We start from the raw sequence: 21,701 nt of genomic DNA, 5'->3' as shown, positions 1-21,701 counted from the left end.
CAGCTGTCCAAATGGGATCTTTCCCTTCTTCCTAGTGCTACTTCATCTTTTCCTTATAACAGTGGGTATCTCCAGAATAGTCCAGAACATTGCCATTCCCATGATAAGTGAACACCCTCCACTCTGTAATCCTGACATTTTGATATGGGAAGCACAAAATCTGGCCACTCAGTACAGTCTTCACATGAAAAGGTTTTGGACTTGAGTGATTCTGTCTCAAGTGCAATAGCACCCTGCTGCTAAAGTCCTGGACCAGCAGCGCAGGCGTCACCTAGGAGTTTTTTAGAAATGCAAAAATCTCAACTTAGCCCGGCTCAATCAGAATCTGCATTTTAACAATATAGTTTTAACAACATCCAATTCATTTGTACCTTTACCTCTTTGGAGCTTGTCACTTAGAATTGCCAACAAAAAGTAAAATGACATGCAGAGCTAGCAGGGGCTGAGGTGAAGATGATGAGGATCTCATGGCAGACTGCTGGAGCTAAGAAAGGCAGTGTGTCTATGAGTCTTTTCACTCATTCAGTAAGCATGCAGTTTCTAACCGCATCTGATGCACCAGGCACTGTGCTACCGCTGGGGGTGCAGGGATAAGTCTTCCCTTGATAAATGTTATAAATAGCTAAAACAGAAGCAACTATAGGTGTTGTGGGGATTTCCTGTGCTTACAAGGGGCAAAGAAGACTTCACTAAGAAGATGTCTTTATTTTATTTTTTTAAATTTTCAATAAAATTTCAGTGTGATAGTAAGGAGACGCTTTGGAGCTAAATCCTAAAGGAAGAGTACAAAGACATCAAGTGCCAGGTAGGAGTAGAGAAGGGAGATGCGTCTAGCAGGGAGAACAGCGTGGGCACATTTACGCAATTATCGTGTAGTAATCTTTGACCATTCCTCTCTGAGACAAGTGCACTTATAGAGTGACCAACTGTTCTGGTTTGTCCAGACCATGGGACTTTCAGTACTAAAACCAGGAAAGTCCCAGGCAAACTGCAATGAACTGGTCACCTCATCAAGTATCACTTTCAAATTTTAAGTCTCCTAGGTACAGATGATGTTGGCACTGACACTATATAGTTTAAAGGATGAGCTTGGGAGAGAGAGCTGGGTTTGAGTCCTGGTTCCAGCACTCACCAGGCTAACCTTGGACAAGTTGGTCAAAGCCTCCATTCTGTCATCTATAAATGATAGTAAGTAACATCTACCCCACTGGATTCTTTAGGAGAGTAAAGGATGGGCAAAAACACTCAGTACAATCCTCGTTAGTACAGTGGTGAGTAAAAAAAGAATAAAAAACAGCATAATGCCAAGCACAAAATTAATGTTCAATAAGTGATAGCTAATCATCATACCTATTTATAGGATATGAAACATAAGTTGATCCAGCTGATGTGGAATGACTGGCATAAGGAAGTGAGGCGAGCAGCTGCGCAAGCGCTGGGGCAAATGAGCCTTGGGAAAGAGGTGCACGACATAATCAGGTAAGACCCAGTCAATGTGAGGAGACACTCTTCTAAGAAGTGTTTAGTGAGACTTGATTATGACAGGAAAAAATTTAAAAAATAAAAAAAAAAATAAGTGTTTAGGGGGCCTGGGATCCAGCCACCCAGCATTTGTTGTATTTCTCTACTAAAAACACAAAAATTAGCTGGGCATGGTGGCGTGCGCCTGTAGTCCCAGCTACTCAGGAGGCTGAGGCGGGAGAATCACTTGAACCTGGGAGGCAGAGGTTGCAATAAGCCGAGATCATGCCACTGCACTCCAGCCTGGCGACAGAGCAAGACTCCATCTCAAAAAAAATTAATTAATTAAAAAAAATTACCTGGTGTGGTGGTGTATGCCTGTTGTCCCAGCTACTTGGGAGGCTGAGGCAAGAGGACTGCCTGGGTCCAGAAGGTCCAAGGCTGTTGTGAACCATCATCATGCCACTGCATTCCTGGGCAACAGAGAAAGACCCTATCTCAAAAAAAAAAAAAAAGAGAGAGAGAGAGAGACTGCAGAGGAGCTAGGCACACTGGGTAAGTGCCTATAATCCTAGCTACTCAGGCTGAGGCAGGAGACTCACTTGAGGTCGGGAGTTCAAGACCAGCCTGGGCAACAGAGCAAGACCCTATCTCTAAAAATACTTTAAACAAACAAAGAAAAAGACTGCATAGGCATTCCAGGCTGGAAGCCAAATGCAGAAATAATCATGGCACATATAAGGGCAATGGAGAAGAGAACTTGACTGTGATAAGGGGTACAAGCTGACACTTTCCTTTATTCAGTCATTCACTGTAACTGAAGGCCCTGGATTACCTAATTACCTAATAGCTATGTATAAGGGATTCAAGTAAAGATGATCAAGCTCTGTACCCAGTAAAACTTGTCCAATGAGCATAAGGCTGAATGGAATTGACACCCTGCAGAACTTGGATTTTATCATGAGGGCATTAGTAGGGGTTGGGGGTTAGGTACTGAAAGTTTAAGGAAGTGAAAGAAAAGCAACTTGTGCCTTACAGGGTCAAGCTGGGTCAAGGAAATTCCCAGGAGCGTGTGGAAGCTCTCTCCCTGATAGGTGAGCTCAAGCTTATGACTGCCAAGCTTCTCCCAAGCTTCCTGCACTGCTTCTCTGATGACTTCACAGCAGTTCGGCAGGCAGCCTGTTTGGCAGCTGGTGCCCTGCAGATCCGCGACAAGATGGTGAGTCAGGGAAACATATTCTCATCTTACCTGATTGACCTGAAGAAAGCATTACCTTCCCTGGTTGTGCACAGTATACACAACATTCTTTGGGGACACAGAATGAGAGATCGGAACTGGGAAGGGGGTATACAAGCCACTTCAAACAGGACCATGTCAGAGGTGTCCAGTCTTTTGGCTTCCCTGGACCACACTGGAAGAATTGTCTTGAGCCACACATAAAGTACACTAACTCTAAAGATAGTTGATGAGCTTAAAAAAAAAAAAAAAAAAAAAGGTCCATGCATAAATCTCATGTTTTAACAAAATCCACAAATTTGTGTTGGGCTGCATTCAAAGCTGTCCTGGGCCGCATGTCAGACAAGCTTGGTTTAGCTCCCAGCCAGCCCAGACTTCCATTCTAGAGCACCCCTGAATCCTGTTCTCACCTCAGTTAACTAACTTCTCATTACCTGGATGCTGATGGGCTTTAGGATCAACTCCCATAAATGGAGTTATAATTTTATAATTCCATTATTAGGGAAAAATCTGTTTGAAGTGTTCAAGATAAGCCATATGGCCACAGATCTGTAGACTGAGAAAATCAATACCAGATAATAATTAAGCTAATATATTTACTATACATATAGGTTGGTACTTTAGGCTCCAGCTCATTTGTCGCCAGGATTGATAGGTCATTTTTTCAATTATAGCTCCTTTCAGAGATAAGTGGTGTCCCTGTTTCTGGTTCATTCTTTTGTTTTGTTTTTGTTTTTTTGAGACAGAGTCTTGTTATGTCACCCAGACTGGAGTACAGGGGCACGATCTCAGCTCACTACAATCTCCGCCTCCTGGGTTTAACTGATTCTCCTGCCTCAGCCTCCCGAGTAGCTGGGATTATGTGCCACCATGCCTGGCTAATTTTTGTATTTTTAGTAGAGACAGGGTTTCACCATGTTAGTCAGGTTGGTCTCAAACTCCTGACCCTCAAGTGATCTGCCCACCTTGGCCTCCCAAAATGCTGGGATTACAGGCATGAGCCACCACACCTGGCTGTTTCTAGTTCATTCTTACTTGGTTCTCCCCACTCAGCACTGCCTTTTATCCATTCCAGGTGCTTGAATGCCTCCTGAACCTGATGCAGAGAGATCCTTACTGGAAAATCAAGGCCTTTGCCATTCGAGGTATTATAGAGGTAGTGCCCCAAACTCTTCAACCTTAAATAACTTCCCCTATGCAAGTATAACTGATCCCCAGAAACTCTCTAATAAAGGGGTGAAGTGCAGGAGAGGTAATAATCTTAGCTTTTCAGAAGTTCCTTGTCTGAGAAGAGAAAAATTATTTTCTTCTTTTTAATTTTTAGTTAAAGATCCTGAGTCTAGGTATATGTCAAACTTGTTAAGGTAAACAAAGGGCTGACAAGACAGTCCCTGCCAACAGAATTAAGGATAAGTTCTAAGTAGGTATCCACTGCTGGATGCATCTTGCTTTCCTTGGAGATTTCAACTATTACGCTCTGTAAAAATCGGATCAGTTTCAAGACTGGTACAGACCTAAAACCCTGCCCCTTAATCTGCCTAGTTTCTATTAAATCTTTGGCATTGCTTCTCTTTTTGACATAGGTAAATAATTGTGCCTCCTTTCCCCATCACCCTGCCAGGACTAGGCTGGTCTTCTGTTATCTGTCCTACATTTCATCCCCAAAATAGACAAATATCCTAATGGGCAAGGATGGGATGGAACATCCCTCTTCTAGAAATCCTTTGGAGGTAATGTCCCACTCTAACCTATCCCTAAAATTCTAATGGTGATTAATTACCATCTAAAGGGAAGGTATTGTTTGTAAAACTCAATTTATTTCTGGATGCTAGAATATAGTAAGCTCAGTCTTCAGTGACATGCTGCCCTCTAATCTCTGCAGCTTTGGGACAGATTGGGCAAGTAAGTCCCGAGCTGACAGATCTTCTGCTCTGGGCTATCCATTATGAAGAGTCACCAGGTGTACGACTGGAAGCTTGCCGTAGCATCCTAGCCCTCAAACTTCAAGGGGACCGGGTCAGGGACACCTTCCGAGATGTGCTGCTCCTGGAGAACCACGATGCTCTTCTAAAGTAAGCACTAAACCTCTGGCTCCCACCATGACCTTATACTGCCAACTCTCACATCTTTGTTCATTGAATATGTCCCTGTCTTTCTTTCCGGGCTGCCTAATAGCAGTAAAAGCACAGACTCACCTGCACTTTCACCACTCACCCAAGTGGGTAACAGAAAAACTGGCCTAAATTAGATTGAAAGTCAAGTTTATGTAGTTCACGTACCTTTTCTCCCCACCAAAGATGGTTTTAAGTTACTTATATATTCAACTAACATTTATGAAGTGCCTAATGGGACAACAAGTTTTAGAGTCAAAAAGACCAGGGTTTGAATTCCAGCTCTGGCATGCAATAGCTATGTGAGCCTATATAAGGTATTTAAACTCCGTGAGCCCATTTTTTTCATGTATCAAATGCAGGTGATAGTTTACATTACAGGGTTGTGGTGATACTGAGATGACATGTTTAGTGCCTGTCATAAAGGTGTTCAGTAAATGCTACCTATTGGTACCTTCAAATATATTGTCTGGGCCAGATGTGGTGGGTCACACCTGTAATCCCAGCACTTTGGGAGGCTGAAACGGGTGGATCACCTGAGATCAGGAGTTCGACATCAGCCTGGCCAGCATGGGGAACCCCGTCTCTACTACATATACAAAAATTAGACGGATGTGGTTGCACGCATCTGTAGTCCCAGCTACTTGGGAAGCTAAGGCAGGAGAATAGCTTGAATCCAAGAGGCAGAGGCTGCAGTGAGCAGAGATCAAGCCACTGCACTCCAGCCTGGACAACTCTGTCTCAAAAAAAAAAAAAAATTAAAAATAACAAATATGCCTGGGCAAGGTGGCTTGCGCCTATAATCCCAGCACTTTGGGAGGCTGAGGCGGACAGATCACGAAGTCAGGAATTTGAGACCAGCCTGGCCAACAGGGTGAAATCTCGTCTCTACTAAAAATACAAAAATTAGCCGGGCATGGTGGCTTATGCCTGTAATCCCAGCTACTCGGGAGGCTGAGGCAGAATTGCTTGAACTCAGGAGGTGGAGGTTGCAGTGAGCCAAGATTGCGCCACTGCACTACAGCCTAGGCAACCAGAGTGAAACTCTGTCTCAAAAAAAAAAAAAAAATGCTAAGCATCACACCATTTTTGCATATAAGGCTCAGCAAAACTGCACAGTTAGGATTGGAACTTGGGATTCTTACCTGATTCCAAGTCCCGTATTTTCTACCCACCCCTCATGCTTTTTTAAAGGACAGGAAAGAATTATCTAAGAAGCCCTTCTAATCTTTCAGAGAAATGTACCAGACAATGAAGATACTCAACTTAGGAAATGAAGGAAACCAAGAAATGCTTCAGGAGATCACGAACAGGGTAAATAAGTGCAAGCCCTGTTTTCAAGAGAAAATTCAGGGCTCTTAAGAGTTCCTCAGACCCCATCCCCCTCAAATATATACATACCCTTTTTCCCACCGCAGAAATACTTTCTAAAACCCCAGACGCAGATGTCACATCATTTGAAGATGCAAAGCATCTATGCAAGATTGGGTTATAATAAGGTCCTACTAGTCAAGACAAAAATAAAACAAAAATCCTATTAGTCCTATCAAGTAGCCCTCAAAAATCAGGGTTCATTATTAGTTTCAGAAAGACTATTTCTCTCCCTTCCTGTTTTCTCCCCATCATCCCCAAACCCAAGTTGTTTGTTTATCCTTTCTTGCAGATAGGCATAGAGAGGAAATAAGGGACTGGAGCTGGCCCCCTAGATTTTCTTCTTAATTTTTCTGAATTCCTAATCTGGGTTCTCTCACCAAAGAAAATCACTAGCTGAAAGGATTGTTCAAACTTCTCCTTTATTTTTTTTTTTTTTCTTTGGTGGTGGGAGGGCAGTCTTGCTCTGCTGCCCAGGCTGGAGTGCAGTGGTGTGATCTTGGCTCACTGCAACCTCCACCTCTTGGGTTCAAGCGATTCTTGTGCCTCAGGCACCCATACAGCTGGGATTATAGGCATGTGCTACCACACCCAGCTACTTTTTTTTTTTTTTTTGTATTTTTAGTAGAGACAGGGTTTCACTATGTTGGCCAGGCTGGTCTTGAACTCCTGGCCTCAAATAATCTACCTGCTTCAGCCTCCCAAAGTGCTGGGATTACAGGCATGAGCCATCCTGCCTGGCCTGGATTGTTCTAATTTTTCTTTTTTTCTTTTTTCTTTTTTTTTTTGCAGCTCCAGCTGTTGCATTGTTCTAATTTTTCAAAGCTGTTAGATGAGATGAAGGAATAGAGGAGAAAGGACTTTAAAAAGGTAATTCAAGAAACCAACTTCACACCAATCAACCATTTCTTAGCAGGTTCCTTTTATCATGCCCAAAAAGCTAAATTAAAATTTTCATGAACAGATATTAAAAAAACTCTAAGCAATATCATAAGAGAATGATGTTCTCAGGCATTTATATACCACCTACTACTGATAAGCATAATGCAATTAGTTACTTCTTTTTTTTCTAGAGACAGGGTCTCACTTTGTTGCCCAGGCTGGAGTGCAGTGGCATGATCACAGCTCACTGTAGCCTTGAGGGCTCAAGTGATCCTCCCTCCTTAGCCTCCCACAATTACTTTATTAATGCTCTCTGATAACTTGCTGCCTAGTACAGGTGTTTTGTTTCGTTATTCAAACATTATTTGTTCTAATTTAGATTAAAACACTAAGTCAAAAGGACTTGCTGACACAGAAAATACTCAAGCTGGAGACGGTCATGGGAAAAGTAAGGGAGGAAGCAAAACGTGTTTACTTGAAACCCAAAGGAGAACAAGAACCACTAACACTCCAAACTTTACTCCAAAAAACTTTTCAGGGTAGGTTTCCTAAGGGTGAGTTCTATGCTTTGATTCTTTTAATAAGCCTCTTCCAGGATCTGGATGTTTTGGGACTCAGCAGTAAGCCCTAGAGGAGGAAACAGGAAAGGATACTCCCTTCTCTCTTGGCTACCATCCACTCAGTCTTTTTAATTTTTTTTTGTTTCTCAGGTTTTTATTCATTTATTTTTTTTTCCCTTTTAAAAAAAGTTATCTCTATTAGAACTGATTTAAAAGTTAGGTCAAAAAAGGACATATCACAAAAACACAAGTCTTTATAATACAAAATGAGCCGGGCGCGGTGGCTCACGCCTATAATCCCAGCACTTTGGGAGGCCGAGGCGGGTGGATCACGAGGTCAAGAGATCAAGACCATCCTGGTCAACACGGTGAAACCCCGTCTCTACTAAAAAATACAAAAATTAGCTGGGCATGGTGGCACACGCCTGTAGTCCCAGCTACTCGGGAGGCTGAGGCAGGAGAATTGCTTGAACCCAGGAGGCGGAGGTTGCGGTGAGCCGAGATTGTGCCATTGCACTCCAGCCTGGGTAACAAGAGCGAAACTCCATCTCAAAAAAAAAACAAAAAAACAAAATGAATTTCTGGTGATCCTGGTAAAAAAAAAAAAATGAAAAACTAGTGTGTATGTTTGATTAAGCACCCAAAAAAGCCTTATGAGCTTAACCTTAATAGTGGTAGTAGTTGCTGGTCAGGCACAGTGGCTCATGCCTGAAATCCCAGCGCTTTGGGAGGCTAGGGTGGGAGGATCACCCCAGGCTAGGAGTTCAAAACCAGTCTGGGCAACATAGCAAGACCCCTCCATCTCTACCAAAAAAAAATTAAAAATTTGGTGGCACACACCTGTAATCCTATCTACTAAGGAGGCCAAGATGGGAGGACTGCTTGAGCCCAGGAGGTTAAGGCTGCAGTGACCCAAGATCTCACCACTGCACACCAGACTCGGCAACAGAATGGGACCCTGTCTCAAACAAACAAAAACTAGTGCATGTCTCTGGAAAGTGGGCTTGGAAGGACAGCTATCATTTTTACTTAATGTATATCTATGCTTTTGTAACTTTTAAAAAAAACTTTACAGGCCGGGTGCGGTGGCTCACGCCTGTAATCCCAGCACTTTGGGAGGCCGAGGCGGGTGGATCACGAGGTCAAGAGATCGAGACCATCCTGGTCAACATGGTGAAACCCCGTTTCTACTAAAGATACAAAAAATTAGCTGGGCATGGTGGCGCGTGCCTGTAATCCCAGCTACTCAGGAGGCTGAGGCAGGAGAATTGCCTGAACCCAGAAGGTGGAGGTTGCGGTGAGCCGAGATCGCGCCATTGCACTCCAGCCTGGGTAACAAGAGCGAAACTCTGTCTCAAAAAAAATAAATAAAATAAAAAAATAAAATAAAAACAACTTTACAACCGGGTGCGGTGGCTCACGGCAGTAATCCCAGCACTTTGGGAGGCCGAGGCGGATGGATCACAAGGACAGGAGCTCAAGACCAGCCTGGCCAAGATGGTGAAACCCCATCTCTACGAAAAATACAAAATATTAGCTGGGCATGGTGGCATGCGCCTGTAATCCCAGCTACTTGGGAGGCTGAGGCAGAGAATCGCTTAAACCTGGGAGGCGGAGGTTGCAGTGAGACAAGATTGCGCCACTGCACTCCAGCCTGAGCGACAAAACGAGACTCTGTCTCAAAAAAAAAAAGACTTTATAAAGTTCTCAATCTTAAACAACAGAAAACTATCCATTATGGTGATAGGATCTTTGAGTCCTGAACACAACCTAAGTGACGAGGGTGCAGAAATCAAGCTGTACCAAAATATACTTAGAAAATCTGTGTGCCTGAGCGTAGCAGCAGCCTCAGGTCACTCAGCCAGCTGCCTAACAGCTACCACCCCAAACCCAGGTCTTCTGGTTCCAAGTCCAGTGCTCTTTCTGGTACACCAGGCACTTTTCCACCAACCATGAGACTATTCACTTGTCAGATTTGGGGAAGTTTCTTCCAACTGCCAGAAAAAAAAAAAATGAGAGTGGAAAGTAACTTGAACACCAGTCTTCCTTCATGGCCAGCTTGCTAAAAGTTGGTTACCTAAGGCCTATGAAGGCACAACTAGGTGACACACTGCTCTTATGACAGCAGTGCCAGCCACAGATGCAAGCAAACAGCAAGCAAAAACATACCATGCTCTTGGCCAGGCGCGGTGGCTCACGCCTGTAATCCCAGCACTTTGGGAGGCCGAGGTGGGTGGATCACCTGAGGTCAGGAGTTCAAGACCAGCTTGGCCATCGTGGTGAAACCCCATCTTTAAAAAAAAAAAAAAAGAAAGAAAAAAACATACCATGCTCTAAAAACTGAACTAGCTAGTAGAAAATATTTTTTCTACTAGAATTGGGTTGCATAATTAAATAGCATTAATTATCCACAAAGTTAGTGAACTGTTCCCAATCAGATGAGGTTTTTTTTTTTTTTTTTTGAGATTGAGTCTCACTCTGTCACCCAGGCTGGAGTGCAGTGACACGATCTCAGCTCACTGCTATCTCCACTTCCCAGGTTCAAGAAATCCTCCTGCCTCAGCCCCTCTATGGGATTACAGGTGCACACCACCATGCCTGGCTAATTTTTATATAGTAGAGACGGGGTTTCACCATCTTGGCCAGGCTGGTCTTGAACTCCTGACCTCAGGTGATCCACCTGCCTCAGCCTCCCAAAGTGTTGGGATTACAGGCATGAGCCACTGCACCCAGCCTGAGATTGTCTTCTTTAACAGGCTGATTAACATGCTCCTTTTACATCCTACAACCACCCCAAGTTGCTTTTCACCTCAGCCATTATACATTTTCCCTATCTTCCTCCTGCTCCTGCATTTCTTTTAACCATCCCACATAATAATCTAGCCTTAGAAAAGGGAAACATTCTTTGGCACTTTAATAACTTTTCTAAGGTTCATACAAATTTAACAGTAACAAACAGGATACTGACCCCGACCCTCCCCCCAAACTGATGAAAACGAACTCAGATGAAAGATGCAAATTCAAAAAAAAAAATCTTCTAATGTCTGTCTCAAGCAGAATGACATGGTCAGTGCTACACAGTACACTGAAGCCTGAGGGTGATGAAGCTGGTGCTCTGAAATGATCATGGATCAAGGTTATTGTTCCACTTCCAACTTCTGCTTTTCATTTTGTACCTAGATGAGATAGTTCTTCCTAGAAGATCTTCTGAAGTTTGTGACATTGAAGCAGTCATAAAGGTAAGTGTGACCACACTGATGGTTATCAAGGTAAGAACATGAATTAAAAAAAAAAAAGGGTAGCAGTGGCAGGAAAGAATCGCTACTGCCTTGTTTCCAGCAATCAACAAGAAACTAGTTTAGGGCTAGAGGCATCTTGGTGAGCAGCAGCCCCTTATCATACAACATGGTTGCCAAGGAAAGCTGATCCTCCACACTGTCACAGGGCAGGTCCCCTACTCTCACAAATTCTGGGTAAGAGCGAAGCAAGAGTTCCATGGCATCAGCTTGCTGGGGGTATATTTCCAAGCACTTGGGTTCTTCCAGATGATACACACGGGAGTTTTCCACTGTGTAATAGAGAAACAAATGGCCCCCCTCACCCACCAGACGAGCTATCCCATCCTGAAGCATGTGGACTTCTGTTTCTGTTGTCAACTGGGTCCCCACGTTTACAGGTTCTCCAGCTTCCCAGCGAATTGGAAGCCCGTAAACGCTTAGTGCCCTCTCCCTATCAGTCAAAACAGGGGGCAGAGAATCGTGGATGAAGTCTTTGGCTCGCTGGTCGGCCACAGCATCGACAGGAGCAAAGTGGCCCAGGCGGGCCACCAAGACCCGCACCTTCTCCATGAAAGCGGTTCTTCGTGGATCCTTAGAATCTGAATGCTGGGCTCCCATGTAATCCATGAAGTCTCGGGGCAGACCCCTCCGAAACTCCACATTTTCTTCCATTGCAGCCTGCACGGCCAAAGGCAGTATGGCCTCTAAGAAGTCACCCCAGGTATTGCGCTGGTACGTGGACAAGGTGAGGTGCAGAGAATGGACTCCGTTCTGGCATTCAGCTTGGTGAATGAAGCCCCGAGGAAAATACAGCAAATCTCCAGGTTCCAACACGGTCTGCAGCACCGGCTCACCGAGGTCGTCCTGACTGAAGTTGGGGCTCGATGTCAGAGCCAGTTCCTCGGTTGGGACTCGGGGTCGGTATACACGCCAGAGTTTCCTACCTTCCAGCTGCAGCACAAAGGCCTCGATGTCGTCGTAGTGGGGGGCAAAGCCCTGAGAGTTAGGGGGCGTGAGGTAAACATTGGAGCCTGCCATGCTTCCAAACTGCTCTTGAAGCACAGCCAAAAACTGCCACACAGTGGTAGAGAAAGCCTGCGGACAGAGGAGGCGCAGAGAGCAGCCGGCCTGGTACAGGGACCACGCGGCAGCGGGCAGCGCGCGGCCCGGTGGGTTCAGGGTCTCGCGTCGCCCGTTGATGTAGCGAGCAGCGTCCAAGTGCTGCCCGAACTGCACCTCCTCGTTGCGCAGCATCGCGTCCAGGTCGGCGGTGGAGAAAAGGCCTTGGTAGTAGGTGTGGTCCTGCCGCCGCACCAGCACCGCCTCCCGCTCCCACAGGCGCCGGTAGAAGTGATCTGGCGGCATAGGCGCGATGAGCCACTCAAAGAGGCGCGCCGCTCGCCGCCGGCTGCTGGGGATGCGGTTCAGCTCGGCCAAGATGCGCTGCAGCGGGGAGTCCCAGGCCGGCTCCCCACCCGTGTTATCCACCTGCGGCCCCGACGCCGTCGCAGGGGCCCCGGACGACGGGGCGGCCGCCAAGTGCTGCGCGGTGCACAGCAGCGCCGAGGTCTCCACCACGCGAGCCGGCGCGGAAGCCGGCACCAGGCGCGCCGGCGGGGTCTGCAGGCAGCGCGCGGCGGGCGAGGCCTCCAGCAGCTCTGCAGACCCCAGGTGGCCGTACGGCTCTCGCCGGGCTGGGTCCGGGACGGCCGGCACCGCCGCCCCACCGGGTAGCGCGTCTCCCAGGTCGTCGGCCGTCGACTCCACCCTCGAGTCCTCCGAGTCCTCGCTGGGTAGCGTCTGCACTCTAAGAGCTGCTATGCGGGATGCAACACTTCTCCTCAGCTGCCTTCGTAGCTTCCTGGGCCTCAACGGCAAGGCCAGGACCGAGCCGCTGTGTGCTTGGGGCTGGCGCCGGCGCCTCTGCCGCCCGCGCCGTAACAGCCCTGCACTAGCCCGGAGCCCATCCATAGCCGGACAGTCTTCCCCGCCCGGCCGGAGCCGACGCGAAAGGGGTTCCTGAACGCAGCAGCTGCGGTGCACTCTGGGAAGGGGGCGCGGCCTCCAGCCGTCTCGGGGTTGGACACGCCCGCCATTCTACCCGGCCCCTCCCACTCGCTTTCATTAAATGCTTGGCTTCACGCTATAGCGGCAAGAACCCTTGTCAAAAAAACCGGGAATCTACACTCAGAGTGCAATTTAAAAATCAAGTTGCGGCCGAGCGCGGTGGTTCCCGCTTGTAATCTAAGCACTTTGGGAGGCCGAGGTGTGTGGATCACCTGAGGTCAGGAGTTTGAGACCAGCCTGCCCAATATGGTGAAACCCCGTCTCTACTAAAAATACAAAAATTAGTCAGGTATGGTGGCTTGCACCTGTAGTCCCAGCTACTCGGGAGGCTGAGACAGGAGAATTGCTTGAACACAGGAGGCAGAGGTTGCAGTGAGCTGAGATGGCACCATTGCACTCCAGCCTGGGTGACAGAGCGAGGCTCTGTCTCAAAAAACAACAACAAACAAGATGATGTTACTAGAGATTCCCCAGGAGAAATAGCTACTTGACTGTTCTTTCCTTCTAGTCTCTGGATATTGCAGTGTTCCTTGGATGTCCTCATTTCTGAACAAGGATGTTCCCCTGCAGCTTCCCACCTAAAAGTGCAGAATTCTTGTTTTCAAGGAATGCCCTCAGGCAGTTTGAGTTCTGTATAGACCTCTGCTCTGCAGATGAATTCACTGATTAAAGCCCTATCTAGCAGTTCCTCCACCTAACTTCCCTCCCTCCTTTCTCCAGTACAAATTCTCAAATTCATTGTCCTCTCTGAAAAAGAAGTTATGAAGTTCTCTGCTTGCATTCTTGATATCTGCCCTACCTGCCCCACTGGGTTTTGTTTCATTCACTATAACTTCTCTGGCTCTTAAATCGACTTAAATCTGGGCCTCTAATTTAACAGGCAATGTGGTGGCACTAGGATGTAATTGTTGAGAACATGGTCACTGTTATACAACTAATTTTACTTTGTACATAAAGATTCCTTCTCTTCATTTGAATCATTTAAGATAAGCTTCCAGAAATAAAAGTGTTGGGTCAAAAAGTAAAATACTTTTTGTTTGTCTGTTTTGAGATGGAGTTTTGCTCTTGCTGCCCAGGCTGGAGTGCAATGGCACGATCTCAGCTCACCGCAACCTCCACCTTTCAGGGTTCAAGCGATTCTCCTCCCTCAGCCTCCCGAGTAGCTGGGATTGCAGGTATATGCCACCAAGCCCGGCTAATTTTGTATTTTTAGTAGAGACAGGGTTTTTCCATCTGGTCAGGCTGGTCTTGAACTCTGGACCTCAGGTGATCTACCCACCTTGGCCTCCCAAAGTGCTGGGATTACAGGTGTGAGCCACTGTGCCTGGCTTTTTTTTTTCTCTTTTTGAGACAGTCTCACACTGTCTCCCGGGCTGCAGTGCAGTTGCCTGCTCTTGGCTCACTGCAACCTCCACCTCCTGGGTTCGCCAGATTCACCTGCTTTAGCCTCCTGAGTAGCTGGGATTATAGGCACCTGCCACCACACCTGGGTAATTTTTTGTATTTTTAGTTAAGACAGGGTTTCACTGTGTCAGCCAGACTGGTCTCGAGCTCCTGATCTCGTGATCCACCTGCCTCGGCCTCCCAAAGTGCTGGGATTACAGGCGTGAGCCACCGCACCAGGCCTTTTTCTTTTTTCTTTTTTTTGAGATAGAGTCTCCTTCTGTTACCCAGTCTGGAATGCAATGGTGTGATCTTGGCTCACTGCAACCTCCACCACCCAGCCAAAAAAATTTACATACAAAAATTAGCCAGGCATGGTGATACACACCTGTAGTCCCAGCTACTAAGGAGGCTGAGATGGGAGGATGGCTTGAGCCTGGGATGCAGAGGTTACAGTGAGCTGAGATCGTGCCACTGCACTCCAGCCTGGGCAATAGAGCCAAACCTTGTCTCAAAAAAAAAAAAAAAATTCACCCATGTGTACAAAGATATTTATACACAGATGCTTGTTGCTTATGATTTCAAAACTGGAAATTATTCAGATATCTATCAATCGGCAGTTATTTAAAAGGATGACAAGGAAAGATGCATAAAATATGTTTAAAAATCGATGGGACAAATACATTGTCACATTTTTTGCTTAAAAAATGCAGCCCATATACATTATGTATAATTTTTTTTTTTTTTTTGAGACAAGTCTCCCTGTTGCCCAGGCTGGTACAATCTCATCTCACTGCAATCTCCACCTCCTGGGTTCAAGCGATTCTCCTGGCTCAGCCTCCTGAGTAGCTGGGATTACAGGCATGCACACCATGTCTGGCGCCTGTAATCCCAACTACATATATCATACAGAATATACAGAATAGTTTCAAAACCCTAAAAAGCCTCCTGTGCTTCCCTTTTTTTTGTGGGGGATGGAGTCTCACAGTCTGGCTCTGTCGTCCAGGTTAGAGTGCAGTGGTGCAGTCTCGGCTCACTGCAGCCCCTGCCTCCCAGGTTCAAGTGAATCTCCTGCCTCAGCCTCCTGAGTAGGTGGGACTACAGGCCCACACGACCATGCCGGGCTAATTTTTTTTTTTTTTTTTTTTTTTTTTTGAGACATAGTTTCATTCTCATCAACCCTGCTGGAGTGCAGTGGCACAATCTTGGCTCACTGCAACCTCCACCTCCGGGTTCAAGCGATTCTCCTGCCTCAGCCTCCTGAGTAGCTGGGATTACAGGCATGTGCCACTAAGCCCAGCTAATTTTTGTATTTTTAGTAGAGATGGAGTTTCACCATGTAAGTCAGGCTGGCCTCAAACTCCTGACCTCATGTTCCACCTACCTTGGCCTTCCAAAGTGCTGAGATTACAGGCATGAGCCACTGCGCCTGGCCAATTTTTGTATTTTTAGTAGAGACAGGTTTCACCATGTTGGCCAGACTGGTCTCAAACTCTTGGCCTTAAGGCATCTGCCCACCTCAGCCTCCTAAAGTTCTGGGATTACAGGCATGAGCCACCCCTCCTGGACTGTGCTTTACTCATTCAACCCTCTTTTTCTCCCCACAAATACCTGTCAACCACTGATTTTTCTTTTTTCTTTTTTTTTTGGTTTGTGTTTGTTTTTGGTTTTGGTTTTTATTTTGAGACAGGGTCTCCTCCTGTTGCCTAAACTGGAGTGCAGTGGCATGATCATGACTCACTGCAGCCTCAACCCACCCCTGCTCAAGTGATCCTCCCACCTCAGCCTCCTAAGTAGCTGGACAACTACTGATTTTTTTCTTTTTCATGATCTCTACTTTTCTTTTACACAATGTGATATGATTGGAATTATACAGTATGTAACCTTTACAGGCTGCCTTCTTTCACATAGTAGTACACACTTTTTTTTCTATTGAGACACAGTCCCACTTTGTCACTCAGGCTGCAGTGTAGTGGCACCATCTCGCCTCACTGCAACATCCTGGGTTCAAGTGATTCTCGTGCCTCAGCCTCCCAAGTAGCTGGGATTACAGGCATGCACCACCACCCCTGGCTAATTTTTGTATTTTTAGTAGAGACAGGGTTTTACCATGTTGGCCAGGTTGGTCTCCAACTCCTGACCTCAAGTGATCCGCCCTCCTTGGCCTCCCAAAGTGCTGGGATTATAGGTGTGAACCACCACGCCCACCTGCAGTACACATTTCAAGAGGTTCATGCATGCATGTCTTTTCCTGGCTTTACAGCTCATTTCTTTTCACCTCTGAATACTGTTCCATTATATAGATGTAGCCGTTTGTTCATTTACTTCTGGAAAGACATCTTGGTTGCTTCTAGTTTTGGGTGATTATAATAAAGCTTCTACAAACATTCATGTACAGGTCAGACTTTGTATCATGACTTCATTTTTTATTTTACATACAATATTCAAAAAACATAATAAAATATTAAATAAATAAATATAACAAACATAAGAATAAATCTTCAAAATTAAAATTAAAATGATATGGTCCATTATAATTGATTAATCCTTTTTTTTTTTTTTTGAGACAGAGTCTTACTCTGTCACCCAGGCTGGAGTGCACTGGTGTGATCTCAGCTCACTGCAACCTCTGCCTTCCAGGTTCAAGCGATTCTCCTGCCTCAGTCTCCTGAGTAGCTGGGATTACAGGTGCGCACCACCATACCCAGCTAATTTTTTGTGTATCTTTTGGTAGAGATGAGGTTTCACCATATTGGGCAGCCTGGTCTCATACTCCTGATTGCAGGTGATCCACTCGCCTCGGCCTCCCAAAGTGCTGGGATTATAGGCGTGAGCCACCGCATAAACACACAAATTCTGATAAATTCTATTTTACTCGATTTCTATCCAAAAAAAAAAAAAAGGTATGGTACATTTGTAATGCTGCATTATTGGGAGACCACTTTGTTTCTGGTCTGGTGTTTTCTTCTTTTCTTTTTTTTATTCTTTTTTTGTAGGGGAGTGAGGGAAGACAACTTTTTAAGTAGACCAATAAAAATGAAATCCTGGCTGGGCACGGTGGCTCACACCTGTAATCCCAACAGTTTGCTTGCTCGGGCGTTTGAGACCCCAGCCTGCCCAACTTAGTGAAACCCCATCTCTACTAAAAATACAAAAATTAGCTGGGTGTAAGGGCGCAGGCCTGTAATCCCAGCTACGTAGGAAGCTGCGGCAGGAGAATCGCTTGAACCTGGGAGGCGGAGGTTGCAGTGAGCAGGGATCGCACCATTACACTCCAGCCTGGGTGACAAAAGCAAGACTTCGTCTCAAAAATATCCCGAAATTATTCTTATTTTATAATTTTTGTACATGTAATAATTAGAAGAATTATCTATAAACCAGCTTTGGCCCCTATATATTTCAAACTTTGTTTTTCCTCTGTTACTAACATACTTCGGAGTTGGGCAGCATAAGACGTGCTCTTATTAACCTATGGCCCTGTATTTCCATATCACATAACCAGTTTAGTGAGGACTGTGGGCAGTAGATTTCCTGGAAGGCAACCTTATATCAGAAAAGCTGGCAATGATCTAAGCAGTAACACTGAAGCAAAAGGAGTCTCCGCCCTGGTGTCTCAGATTTAGAGGGTTCAGCTCTTACCTCTGGCCACATCATCCCCCAAAACGCAAGAATTTCATAGGGCCAAATGGGCATGCTCTACGAGAGTCTACAGCTGCCTTATAGATTACATACTCTGGGCACTCAAAACTCAGAAATTTCCTGATCATTTTTAGGCTGGGATGGCCTGATCTGTCTCCTCAAGTGTGGGCAGCATTGCTAGTATGTGTACCCTTAAACTGAAGGAGTGGACAACAGGTAGCTGTTGGCAGGATATGTGAACAGAGCTTGGACATGCAGCCTGGAGTGTCCACGTATGTAACTGTGAAGTCCTCAAGAGTATGGGATATAGCTGGTAATGGAAAGAGATGGGTGAGCTGCGGGTCAGCTTTCCTGTGTCACCACATTCTGGTAAGGAGCTCCAAAGAATCTGAAAACTCCAGATTCAGACCTGTTCTCCTTGTTAAGGTAGGTGATAGAATGTATTTTACTCAATAGTTTGTTGGCTTGATTTTTAACGTTTAAATATTTAGGCATACGATAAATGGGATTTCATTTATATGCGTATATTTTTGTATTTTTAACTTGTGGGTACACAGTAGTTGTATATATTTATGGAGTATATGAGATATTTTGATACAGGCATGTGGCGCATAATAATCACATCAGGGGGCTGGGCACAGTGGCTCATGCCTGTAATCCCAGCACTTTGGGAGGCCAAGGCAGGCAGATCACGAGGTCAAGAGATCAAGACTTTCTTTTTCTTAGAAGAGAAAAAAAAGAGAGAGAGAGATCGAGACCATCCTGGCCAACATGGTGAAACCCTGTCTCTACTAAAAATACAAATATTAGCTGGGCATGGTGATGTGCGCCTGTTATCCCAGCTACTCGGGAGGCTAAGGCAGGAGGATCACTTGAACCTGGGAGGTGGAGGTTGCAGTGAGCTGAGATCGCACCACTGCACTCCAACCCAGGTGACAGAGAGAGACTCAATCTTAAAAAGAAAAGAAAAGATCGTGCCATTTCACTCCAACCCAGGGACAGAGAGACTCAGTCTTAAAAAAAAAAAAAAGAAAAAAGAAAAAGGAAAAATATTTTTTTCAGAAGAAAAAAAATTATTTTTTACTATAGGTATCCTGTTGTGCTAGCAAATACTAGGTCTTATTTATTCTTTCCAACTATTTTAATAACCCCACTAATACTTTTGCCCCAGGCTGATAATTCATTTGGGGGTGAGGAGGATATCCCTCTTATTATTCCAGGGAGTGATGGAGACACCTGGATTAATATTACAACTACTTAGATTCCTGGAGATGCTTTAACCTAGGTGCAAGCTCAACCCTGGCCATCGCTACATTGGTTTATGGAGTTGAAATAGAGCAGTGGGCTGTTCACTCTGAGTGAATCCCTTTCCTCAGCACCTCCCAGGACTAAAGGTCTTTACTCACAGCTAGAAGAAGAGTGTCCCGTCGTTGCTATCCCCAAAGATCACCACATATATGACCAAACCTTTTTGGGTGGGCAATTCAGGGCTATTTTCTACATCGGGCTTCTGAACAAGGTCAAGGCAGGCAGGTCTTGAACTTCTAGGTTCTATTTTCTTATTTAGTATAGTAGTTAAGAGAGAAACACTATGGCCAAAGAAGCCTTCACTTTGGCTCTGTCTCTCGCATGAGAGACATTTGGCATATACACTCATGTTTTCATATTTCTCTGCAGCCTGTGAAGCCCCACGCACCAAAGGCCTGGTTACAAAGTTCAGTCCCAGGCCTAATCACAAGAAACAGAATTCGTTCATCACTTGTCAAAGATCTACGCACCTCCCAGGAGAAAAGGATTGCTGTGGGACCATTTAGATCTGACAACCCAACACTTTAGCTGGGTAAATACTCAAAGAGAAGATTCTACCATCATGTCCCCTCCCTCTGAAAAGAAAGGTACTCATCTCTAAGCTGAACGCTTCTCTTACTTCAAGATGCAGGAAGCAGTGGACCTGGTCACGTTGGGTCTTTTTAATTGACACTGTACAATCTTGTTGTCACTATGTTTATAATGAAAAATTATTTAACAGTAGACCTCATGTCTTAATGCACACTATTTTCACAGAAGGTTAAAGAAAATTGACATCACATTGGATGACAGGGAATATTTTTCCACACTCCAGAAAGATCATGTACTAAATATAGGTCACAGTTCCAAATCTTTCTAGAGCAGTAATATTGAAGGACCCAGCATCTTTTGCAAACGGTACAAATTGCCCTCTGAAACCCAAATTAGGGCCAGGTGCCCTGGCTTATTCCTGTAATCCCAGCACTTTGAGAGGTCAAGGTGGGTTGGAATTGAGGCCAGGAATTCAAGACCAGCCTGGCCAACATGATTAAACTTTGTCGCTACTAAAAATACAAAAAAAATGGCCAGGCACAGTGGCTTATGCCTGTAATCCCAGCACTTTGGGAGGCCAAGGTGGGTGGATCACTTGAGGTCAGGAGTTCAAGACCAGCCTGGCCAACATGGCAAAACCCTGTCTCAAAAAACAAAAAGTAGCTGAGTGTGGTGGCACACATCTGTAATCCCAGATACTAGGGAGGCTGGGACAGGAGAATTGCTTGAACCCAGGAGGCAGAGATGGAAGAGAGCTGAGATCACGCCACAGCACTCCAGCCTGGATTATGGAGTGAGACTCTGTCTCAAAAAATAATAAAATAGCCAGGCACAGTGGCTCACGCCTGTAATCCCAGCACTTTGAGAGGCCGAGGCAGGTGGATAACATGAGGTCGGGAGTTCGAGACCAGCCTGACCAACATGGAGAAACCCCGTCTCTACTAAAAATATAAAATTAGCTGGGCATGGTGGCACATGCCTATAATCCCAGCTATTTGGGAGGCTGAGGCAGGAGAATTGCTTGAACCCAGGAGGCAGAGGTTGCAGTGAGCCAAGATTACGCCATTGCACTCCAGCATGGGCAACAAGAGTGAAACTCGGTCTCAAAAAAATAATAATAACAAAAATAAAATAAAATGAAACCCAAATTAGAATACCATTTGTCTAGGAAAGAAACAGCTTAGGTGACGTTTTAAATCTATAAGTCTAGTCTTGTTCTAGATTAGGTTCTTTAACTGCAGCCCACAGAGCAGTATGAAGCCATGTCACAGGACTATTATAAAAAACCAGGCCAGTGTAATCATTTCCCCCTTTGTACAGTGTGGGTGGGTGCGAATGCATTTCTATCCCTCAGAAACAACTCCACAGTTTCACAAGGCCAATTAGCAATTCTCATGAGCCTCAATGTACTTAATATTTGAAATACTCAGGCATCATAGAACAGCTGCAAACTGAATCTGTATCATAAGATGGGATTCTGTAAGAGCACATGATACCCAAAAATTGCTATGGATGAGGAAAGACCCAGATTTCCAAGTAGTGTGAATCCAACCTCCTTTTCTAAATACTGATTGCTGTTTACACCCTAAAATGTTTGAGACCTTCATTAATTAAAATAAAAACCATGTGAGCCTCTCCCCTTTTTTCTTCCCCTAATCACATCCTCTTTTCCCGTGGCACTGTTATTGTCAAAAATATAAAAAGCAAGCCTGGGCACGGTGGCTCACACTTGTAATCCCAACACTTTGGGAGGCCAAAGCAGGCGGATCACCTGAGGTCAGGATTTCAAGACCAGCCTGGCCAACATAGTGAAACCTTGTTTCTAATAAAAATACAAAAATTAGCCAGGCATGGTGGCAGGCACTGTAATCCC

At 45.4% G+C, this 21,701-nt stretch overlaps 2 protein-coding genes across 2 annotated transcripts in view; one reads left to right on the top strand and one right to left on the bottom strand.

The window, feature by feature from the left end:
• HEATR4 (HEAT repeat containing 4) overlaps positions 1-19,848 on the top strand; it is a 37,668-nt gene extending 17,820 nt beyond the window's left edge. The window contains exons 9-16 of the mRNA XM_064374491.1: positions 1,361-1,479; positions 2,500-2,680; positions 3,774-3,843; positions 4,581-4,770; positions 6,045-6,123; positions 7,442-7,601; positions 10,803-10,861; positions 19,667-19,848. Coding sequence (XP_064230561.1) covers positions 1,361-1,479; positions 2,500-2,680; positions 3,774-3,843; positions 4,581-4,770; positions 6,045-6,123; positions 7,442-7,601; positions 10,803-10,861; positions 19,667-19,825 — 1,017 coding nt within the window. The 3' untranslated portion in view covers positions 19,826-19,848. The remainder of the gene's footprint in view (positions 1-1,360; positions 1,480-2,499; positions 2,681-3,773; positions 3,844-4,580; positions 4,771-6,044; positions 6,124-7,441; positions 7,602-10,802; positions 10,862-19,666) is intronic.
• RIOX1 (ribosomal oxygenase 1) lies at positions 10,520-12,871 on the bottom strand. Its single transcript, XM_012438260.3, has one exon. It carries the CDS (start codon positions 12,869-12,871, stop codon positions 10,976-10,978), a length of 1,896 nt encoding a protein of 631 aa, XP_012293683.1. The 3' UTR covers positions 10,520-10,975.
• Positions 19,849-21,701: the final 1,853 nt, after the last annotated feature.

Source organism: Aotus nancymaae, unplaced genomic scaffold (assembly GCF_030222135.1).
Source record: "Aotus nancymaae isolate 86718 unplaced genomic scaffold, 86718_ANA_hifiasm-v0.15.2.pri h1tg000011l, whole genome shotgun sequence".
Lineage (NCBI taxonomy): Eukaryota > Metazoa > Chordata > Mammalia > Primates > Aotidae > Aotus > Aotus nancymaae.
Note: the sequence above shows the minus strand (reverse complement) of the source record. Positions and strands in the feature narration are given on the sequence as shown.